Here is a 9,264-nt window from a genome sequence, read left to right on the forward strand (position 1 = left end):
GGTGCTGGGGTGGAGGTAGGGGAGCAGAAGTGGGGTTTCCAAAAGCTGATCCCCAGCAGCTGCAGGAATGACAGATCCAGAAGTAGGAACAGGGCCTAGAGCCCCAGTGAGAGGTAGTGACACAACCTGGGGGAACTCGAGAGGGAAGGAGTGAACTTGGATCAAGAAAACAGGTAGCTCCAGAGTTAGGAAGGGGCTTGGAGCGGCAGAGTCCCTTCTCAGTCCTGGACCTGAGATGCGAGTGGATTTGACTTGGAGCTCATGTGGACCCTATCAGGCTGTTTAAGCTAAAGGCAGAGGGACCAGAGCTTGGGTTGGGATTGAGCTGCTCAGGCGGTTGGGGGAATGGCTTTAGGGGAGAGACAGCTAGACACAGAAATAACAAGGGGGTCAGGAGGAAAGGGGCACAGGGACAGAGTCCAGGCCCAGGGTGATGGTTTATTGTACCCAGATGGAGCCATGCAGTTGTCACAGAGACAGTCGCTGTCACCTCCCCAGGCTGGCCATGGCCACTGGGCTCATGGAGAGCAGGCTGCACACAGAGGCCTGCCTGCTGAATATCTAGCCCTGCTCCTCTGTGAAAGACCCACAGCTCAGTTAGGAGCTCTGGGCTTGATTGGGGTTGGCCACTTTGGCCATAAAGAGAATGATGTCTTTGTGGAAGATGTACATCAGAAAGGGCCTGTCCAATCGCAAAATGATTGGGTTCAGCTTTGCAGATGCAAGGACAACTTTGAATCCTGTGGCGGCGGCAGCTTCCGTGCCCTCCTCTTTCACATCAAGCAGAGCATTGTGCATCACCTGTGGGGACGTCAGCGTGTTACTGGTGACAGCCAGAGGAAGCAGCCGGCCCGAGCGCCACTAGGGGACGCCCCTGTGCCGAGCATCGCCCACTGGCTCCTCTCCGTGCCGTTCCTCCCACTAACTAGCCTCAGAGGCAGAAGAGATTTGCTCAGAGTCACAGAGGTGAAGATGAGGCGCCCTGACCTAGGTCTTCTGTGACTGCGCCCAGAAACTGCATTGCCCCTAAAGGTCACTGCTGTGAGGAGGGGTCACGGGCTTCCTCTCAGCTGCCACCTTGAAGTGGCCACACCGGGGCTGGCCAGGGGCAGCGCTCCTGCTCCGGTCTCTAGGGGGCGCTCCACTGTTTTGCGTGGGACAAGGCTTTGCACTTCGGGACCACTTTGGCACACCCTGCTTCTTCCCTGGGACCAGGACTCAGGATGTTGATGGGGACAGGGGCACATCGCAGGGTTGTGCTCCATTGTTCTCACTACTGTGCTTCTAGAAATGCAGTTAGAGGGTCCCACCCTGCTTTCTTACGCATGCGTGAAATATGTACTCTATTATCCTGGTCACTACCCCCTTTGAGCATTACTACTAAGCCGTTGGGTACTGGGTACTAGCCAAGAATTCTGGCCCAAAACAAGAGAAGGGGGCGGGGGAAGGCCTATGTCCCCACAGTGGAGTGTGCCTGGAGCCTGTAGCTGTTCTAGCCCAAGGCCAGGCTCTTCTCCATGCTGGGCTTCTGGAGAGGGGAGGGGCGGGGAGGGGCTGGGACTAGCTGGCATTGCTTTACGGCAGGAGGAGGATCTGGGCAGTAGCCTGGTTCTCTCGGGGGGCGGGTGTGCCCAGGGCAAGTGACTGGATATTGGGAAATGGAGGTGTGTGTACACACTCAAGACTCCCCCTCCCCAAATGTTCACGGGCCCATTCAAGCTCAGGCGTGGAGCTGACAGCTCACCTTGGTGACCCGTAGCTCGTGACATGTTGTGATCCCTGACAGGTTTGCCTTTCTGGAGAAAATTTCCCTGATGCCCAGCTGGGAAAGAATATCCTTCAGTTCATAGCTGTCCGAGATGGAAAACTTGGGCAGGGAGAGCTCATCTATGTCCCTGGAGAAGAAGAAATAAAAGCAGCTGAACATCACGTGTCTCAGCATCTCCATCTCCCAGCGCGGGCTAGGTGAGCTCCTACACCGTCACCTTCTCTCTCTGGAGAGAAGATCTCATCCGTTCCCTTTCTTGCATTGCTCTTCTTAGCTCACCCACTGTCTGGCAATACCTGTGAGTATCCGAATGTGCCAGGCAGTGTGCCAGCGTGGGGCTGGAGCCCTGCCCAAGCCTGCTCCAGGCCTTCGCGCAGCAGCGGAGGGGCCTTCACTCTACCATGAATCCTGCAGTACCTCACAAGGGCAGGCACACAGCCGCCTGCCCCATAGACAACAGGAAGGCTTCTTGTAGGAGGCACCAGAGAGAGAGAGGAGGATGAGCCTGGGCAAGGACCACAGTCAAGACATGAAGGTCCTGGTTGCAAACAAGGGGTCCGACTGAGCAGGAGATGGGCTGGAGCTCTGAACCCCTCCACCAAAGGTGTCTACGAGCCACCCCCTCCCTGAGTGCTGGGCCTGCTTGTGCTTGGATGCGTAGGCTGGGCGTGCCAGGCAGCAAGTTCTCAGGGCACAAGGTGGCATCTTCCATCACAAGGTGTGAGGTGTCACCCTCTGTCTCAAGTGCTCTGGTCAGCATCTGCCTGGCCTTAGGGCTGCTGAATTAGAGGAGGTTGTGTCTCCTGTGGAGGTGGGGGCGGTACCTCCTCACGTTCGTTGATTTGCACAATGAGCACCACTGTGGGCTGGGCACGTGCAGACGCAGCCCCCAGTGATCTGCACACTGGAGATGAAGAGAAGGGAGAGTCCAGAGGGAGTAAATGGAGGAGTGGGTGGGACCACAGGTCCTGAGGGCTCCCGGGAGTCAGGAGGGGCCCAGCTATCTGAGCAGGGGCTGGTTAATATAAAAGCAGGTCCTTGCCTTTTTGGTTTGTGAAGAGCCCTCCACATCCAATACATCATGGAATTCCAATAATCACCTTTTAAGGACCAGGATACAGTGCCATTACCGCCTTCCTTTTCAGCGGGCAGTTAGACCACAAAGAAGGGTGGTAGCCATGTCTCCTTGTGTCCCACTGCAGGGCCTGGGCCTAGAATGACTTCTCTGTCTTGCTTCCCTTCACTATTCGTTTGGCTCTATGGCCTGGCCTGGCTTAGATTTATCCAGGATTTGACTGCTACTCATACATTAGGGGTCCCTGCTGAAGTGCTGCCCCCATCGGCTCTGCCTGAGCCCCTGGCTGGTCTCTCCTGTTCCATGATTGGCCCTACAGTCTGGTCTCCACCAAGTAACCAGGAGATCTCCTTACAACGGCATCCAGGTCCATCACTCCTGGAAAACCTCAGAGGAGGAAGGCCAGGGATTTGCAGGGGTCTCCATGGCTCTGCATGGCCCTGACCCTCACCTCCTGGACTGCAGCTATCTGGCAGAGGGTTAAACACAAACATGCTGGGCTTGCTGGCCTTAGGCCTCATGCTGGCTGTTCCCTGATTTGGGATGGCTTTTCCAAGTGACTCTGTCACTTCCTATCACCTCTGACCTGAAGAATTTGAGCATCACCTAGCAGCCATGCTATTTAACAACTACAAATTCCCTCCAGCTCCAGCTCTCCTGACCCTTGGACTTCCCTGTTCTTACCTAATTTACCACATGCTTTACTGACTTATGACCGTCTATCTGTCTGTCTGTCTCTCTCTCTTCCCCCTCTCTTCTCTCAATTACAAGATAAACTACACAGTGCAGGAAATCAGAAGATTTTGTGTTTTTGTCTCTAATATAATCTTAGGTTCTATATCTATGCCTGGTATATAAGTATTTAATTTTTGTGTGTACCAGTCCTGGGCTTCAACACAGGTCTAGGTGCTGTCCCTGAGTTGTTTAGCTCAAGGTTATTGTTCTACCACTCAAGCCACAGCTCCATTTCCAACTTTTTGGTGGTTAATTAGAAATAATAATCTCATAGATTTTCTTGCCTGGGCTGATTTCGAATCTTGATCCTTAGATCTCAACCTCCGTCCGGAGTTGTCAGGATTCCATGCATGAGCCAGCCACCAGTGCCCAGCTTAGCAGGGGCTTAATCACTCAGCTAGTGCAGAATTGAGCTGAATGGGTCATAGGTGAATGTAACGGTCCACCCGTGCAAAGCTGATTCTTGGAGCCTGATTGGCTTCACCCTCAACTGGCTGAAGTGCTCTATCCCCTTCTACCTTTACCCACACATGTGTGTTGGGATTGCCTTGGAAATTGCTCCTGGACTTAGAATATGCTAGAAGCCATGGGAGCCTCATCTCCTTGTCATTGACTAAGGAAGAAAAACCACCAGGTCAGGCAGCAGAGGGCAAAATAACCCCTGATTCCTCTGGTCCCTGTGTGACTTTCCTACCGCTGAGCATCAGGTATGGCTGACGCCCTGAGATGAGACACACAACGTCCCTGCAAGCTGGGAATTGGGAAACCAGGTTGGGGGAGGGGCGTGAACGCAGCCAGGTTGGGGGGAGGGGCATGAACGCAGCCAGGTTGGGGGGAGGGGTGTGAACGCAGCCAGGTGGGGGGGAGGGGCGTGAACGCACTTGGGCTTCAGGTTCTTCTTCCACTTGCCCAGGGTCCCCGGGAGCAGCTTAGCTTCCACCTTCTGCATTTTGCCCTGGTCGGGGAGGATGAAGAGTGCACTGGCGTTGCCTGTGTATTTCAGCTCCACCACCGTGCAGGACAGCTCCTTGTCCCGGAAGTAGGGCACGGTCAGGTCCTCAACAGTCATCATAGGCACCTGCACCGATCGGGTCTTGCTCAAGTAGAACTTGGACTCGAAGGTATCGCGGGGGTCAAAGGGTGTCTCCCACTTGGCTAAAGGCAAGCAATCGATCAGAGACCATGAGAGCATTATCTCGGCCCAGCTTCGGAACTGTGATCACGCTAGGCCATCCACAGCTACCCCAGTCCCTCTTAGGGAGGAGGCGTGGCTGGTTTTGGAGAAGTGCTTTGGCAAATGAAAAAGGTTAGGGAGACACCCACACATCTGGAATGGAAAGGGGGTTGTGAGAGCAAGACATGGTTATTTGTGCTAAATGAGAAGTCAGTAGGAATCAGAATCAGGAGTCCATGAAAGAGATGGGGGCTAGAGAAAGTCGGGGGTGGGGAAGGGGTAGGACACCAAAAGGTGCTGGAGGCTGGGAGAAGCAGGGAACCCCGGGTTCTTGATAATGAACAATGCCTAGAAAGTATTATGAGTCACAGAAATTGCAGGATGTACACCTACCACCCCCTGCAGACCCTGCACCCTAAATCTCTTGCTCCCCTGCCGATGGCTTGTGGGGTTTGGTAGGAGCAGAAAGACAGAGACTGAGCTCTACCTGTAAGTTGGTGAGGTAAAGAGACCCCTGGCATTCACTCCAGTCTTCGCCAGTCTTCACTGGGCTGTGGGCCCAGCTAGGCCCCTGTCCTCTTTCCTAACTTGCATTTTTCTCTTGATGACTTACTGGTTTCTTGGCTGTAATCCGAGAACCTACCATCTCTCTGCTCTGGGCTATCTCAGGTCCAGCTTCAGACCCAACCCCAGTCATATCACAGTGGGGTTGGGTTTCCCATCTCAACTTCTGGGCTCTCAACATGGCTCCCTGATCTGTGGGAAATCAGATGGGTGTTGCTCCTGCGGGCTTAGAATGGCTCTGTCACAGGCACCGTGTACCCATAGCATGGCGGGGTCAGCTCCCGGCTTTCTCCCTCCTCCCCCCGTCAGTCATTCTGGCCCAGCACTCGGTCACAGGTGCTGTCCTTCAGGCCAAGGTTGTTCCTACACCCCTGATGGGACGAGATTGGCATTGCTGGGTTCCTATCAGTGAGATCAGAAGCCAAGGACCCCAGACCATGGGGCCTGGTCCTCCCAGAGGCTCTTCCCCATGTGAGAAGAGCGAAGTTCTAGAACTTCAGGGTGGCTAAGACTCCCTAGGGGCCTCCTTGGCTTTCCTCATGGAGATGGCCCCTCCACCCCCACCTGAGCCCTTGGGCTCAGCAGATATAGGACCCCTCCCGCATGAGCCGGTCAGAGGTGTCCAGGTTATCCCGGGCAGGGGGCTTTCCCACCGTGTCCTGCTCTGTAGGAAACAGTGTGGATCTTGCTCACTCCAGAGGGATTTGTAAGGAGGGCTGGCGCCTGCTGTCCACTGGGCAAGTTTAGAGCAGAGTCTTGGTTAATGAGGCGCCCCAAAGCTGTGTCTGGGAACCACAACCTCCATGAAGCAGACTGTGGGCTGGGTGCAGCCTGGGACCTGTGTCATTCCAGCCCCAGCACTTCCTCTCCAGGACACACCCCAAGGGCTCAGAACTCTGTTTCCTCCTCACCCCAAGCCAGGTGCTCACCTTTTAAGAAGATGTAATTCACCAGAATCATGGCCGTCTTTGGGTCCAGGTTCCGGACCAGCTCTACGATCTTCCCCTGGGTCTCATTCTTGACAAAGTCATTGATGAGCTGCTCAGCATCTGCGGGCTGCTGGAAGTTGGTGGGGACTATCTGGGCCTCGTACAGAGCACGTGCGTCTTCCAGGAACGCGTCCAGCACCTCCAGCTGCTCTCGGATGAACATGGCGTTGCCCATGCTAAGCTGTAGCTGGTCGCTGGGCTGGTTGAGCATGTGCAGCAGGTGCTGGAAGCCCTGGTGGATGTCGGCCACACGGCTTTCTGGGAGGCCGAAGTTCAGGCCTTTCAGGATCTCTGCCAGGGTAGTTCCTTGGGCTCCCAGACCCAGGAAGGCCAAGTCAGTGAAGATGCTTAGGGGGGAGAAGATGATATTTTTACCAGGGTTCTTCAAGACCAACAGCTTGTAGAGTTGGGAGGCGAAGTTGGTGTTGCTAGAGGCAATGGTGCTGAGCATCTCCACCTGCTTGTCCTGGACTGGGATCTCCCTGTCCAGTGTGCCACGTGGGCGGCCCAGTGCAGCTACCAAGAGGCCCAGAGCCAGGACCAAGGACATTCTCAGCATTCTGAAAAGCAAGAGTTCTTTAAGCCTGGGAGGACCAGCTGGTGCCCTGAGCAGTCACCTCCTAGGACCCCCCCACTCTGCCTGGATTCTGTCCCTGCACCCACAGTTGGCCGTGTGATCTCCCATGGAAAGTTCTGGAAGGTGTTGTACTCATTACTCAACACATCCTATATTTCTTTCTACCCCAGGAGGAGAGTGCTATAATTGCTACGTGTGGTGTGTGTGTGTGTGTGTGTGTGTGTGTGTGGTGTGTGTGTGTGTGTGTGTGTGTGTGTGTGGTGTGTGTGTGTGTGTGTGTATGTGTGTGTGTGTGTGGTGTGTGTGTGTGTGTGTGTGGTGTGTGTGTGTGTGTGTGTGGTCTAGTGGAGGATCCTGGCATAGAGAGAGGGAAGGGGCTTGCCTAAGGTCACACAGCAAGCAAATGGCATTGCTGGAGATGATAGAAACTTGTCTAATCAGAATGTCCTTTCCTGCTTCCTGCTGTGTGGCAGGCAGAGCCAGAGAAAAAGATTAGAAAGGAGGACGTTGTTTTTGTTTTTATCCTTGCTGGCCCCAGACCAACCCAAGAGCGCTGCAGCACTTCCCGGGCGCTCCATGACAGGTTAGGGCCTAGGCCAGGCGAGGCCAGTGCCTAAATGTAGCGCAGATTGAGAGTGACACACGAGCCCGCTTGAGCCCTGATAGCCCAGAAATGTTTGTTGGCATAAAGACCCAGGGACTATGGTTACGTTCTTTCCAGCCCTGCTAGGTTTGCACATGGTCATTTATGTCCACCTTCAGCCAGGAAAGGCCTTCCGGTGAGGAGAAAGCAGAGCTGGGGGGAAGAGGGATCGGAGAACCCCTGTGGGCTTCAGATCCCACCTCCTTGTAGCATGACCTGTGCTCAGGTGACTTAAGAGATGAAGGTGAAGCTGGGCGCCGGTGGCTCACGCCTGTCATCCTAGCTACTCAGGAAGCTGAGATCCGAGGATTGCGGTTCAAAACCAGCCTGGGGGCAGGAAAGACTGTGAGACTCCTATCTCCAATAAACCACTAGAAAACTGGAAGTGGCACTGTGGCTCAAGTGGTAGAGCGCTCGCCTTGAGCTGAAGAGCTGAGGGACAGCGCCCAGGCCCAGGGTTCAAGTCCCACGACCGACAAAAAACAAACAAACAAAGAAAAGAGATGAAGGTGGCTCCCCAAGATGTTCTTAAGGGTCACCTCCTTTCACATAAGCCTGGAGCTGTATACAAGTGACCCGGGACCAAGGCCTGTGGCTAGCAGAGATCCTTGAGGTCAGCCTTGGCAAGTTCTGTCCTGGCATTCAGAGGAGAAGGGAGGAGGGGAAAGCAAGGAGAGGGAAGAGATGTAGGGGGAGAGGAAGGGAGGGGAGAGAGAGAGGTGAGAGTGACAGGGAGGAGTGAGAGAGAGGAAGGAGCGTGTGAGGAGAAAGGAGAAGGAAAAAGAGGAGGAAGAGTGCAGGAGGAATGGGGGAGAGGGAGGAGGGGAGAGAGAAAGAGAGGAGGAGAGGAGGAGGAGCAGGATAAGGAGAAGGAAAAAGAGGAGGAAGAGTGCAGGAGGAATGGGGGAGAGGGAGGAGGGGAGAGAGAAAGAGAGGAGGAGAGGAGGAGGAGCAGGATAAGGAGAAGGAAAAAGAGGAGGAAGAGTGCAGGAGGAATGGGGGAGAGGGAGGAGGGGAGAGAGAAAGAGGAAGAGAGGAGGAGAGGAGGAGGAGCAGGATGAGGGACGTGTCATCAGGGGTATGGGAGTCTTTTGGAGAAGCCAGGGGACAGTGGTGGCTTGGCTGTCTCTAGTGTTTGCTTCCTCTCACTCTGGTGCAACCATTGCTTTGGGAAAATGTTCAACAATAATATTTTGCTCTAAGTTAATTTCAGTTCTCCACATTGGAGGTCTGGCTCTTCATGGCTGGACGAGAAGCCTGGCTGAGAACAGCAGACCCCACCCCACTGAGGCATTACCCATGGAATCCCCCAAATCACCTTGGGGCTTTTGACCGCTGCCCCAAGATGCCCACTTCAGCAATCCCCCTTCCGACAGAGGCCCCGGCGCCAGGCCTAGGCTCAGCAGTTCCTCTCCCCTGTGGAGTCAGACACACAGAGTCCACACGCAGCAGCATCCTGCCACCTGTATCCTTTGCACACATCTCCGGGTGGACCTTCTTCCAACCAAGTCCCAGAACTGTCCCCTGAGTCCCACCCTTGGGCCCTGGGCACAGTGCCTACACCTCCACCCTCCACCCTTCCTGGGCTCTGGACCACAGCCAGCATCACCCACCACCCACCCACATCCTTCACTCGCAGTGACAAGCCTGAATTACCTTCCCAGAGCCGCTGTCCAGAGTCGAGAGGATCATCCCCCTGGAATGAACCCCAATGGCTATTTATGCCTGTGAACAGCTCC

General features: G+C 54.8%; 1 protein-coding gene across 2 annotated transcripts; it reads right to left on the bottom strand.

Annotated features, from left to right (window-relative positions):
• Positions 1-390: 390 nt before the first annotated feature.
• Serpina3 (serpin family A member 3) lies at positions 391-9,264 on the bottom strand. Of its 2 annotated transcripts, none has more exons than XM_042692592.1 (5): positions 9,182-9,264; positions 6,246-6,865; positions 4,460-4,733; positions 1,745-1,895; positions 391-801 (listed from the first exon to the last, which is right to left on the bottom strand). In XM_042692592.1, exons 2-5 carry the CDS (start codon positions 6,862-6,864, stop codon positions 598-600), a joined length of 1,248 nt encoding a protein of 415 aa, XP_042548526.1. In that variant the 5' UTR covers position 6,865; positions 9,182-9,264; the 3' UTR covers positions 391-597. The 2 variants fall into 2 exon arrangements, with proteins under 2 accessions (XP_042548526.1, XP_042548524.1); XM_042692590.1 differs by lacking the exon at positions 9,182-9,264 and adding an exon at positions 8,844-8,894.

The sequence above is a fragment of the Dipodomys spectabilis genome, unplaced genomic scaffold (genome assembly GCF_019054845.1).
Source record: "Dipodomys spectabilis isolate Male_0828 unplaced genomic scaffold, ASM1905484v1 ptg000157l, whole genome shotgun sequence".
NCBI lineage: Eukaryota > Metazoa > Chordata > Mammalia > Rodentia > Heteromyidae > Dipodomys > Dipodomys spectabilis.

What these genes read in the sequence shown, in the direction of transcription:
- Serpina3 (XM_042692592.1), bottom strand. Translation starts at nt 6,864, where the DNA reads ATGCTGAGAATGTCCTTGGTCCTGGCTCTGGGCCTCTTGGTAGCTGCA. An exon ending in AAGAAGAACCTGAAGCCCAA is followed by an intron (nt 1,896 to 4,459) that starts GTGCGTTCACGC and finishes CTTCTTCTCCAG; the next exon opens with GGACATAGATGAGCTCTCCC. An exon ending in ACGAGCTACGGGTCACCAAG is followed by an intron (nt 802 to 1,744) that starts GTGAGCTGTCAG and finishes ACGTCCCCACAG; the next exon opens with GTGATGCACAATGCTCTGCT.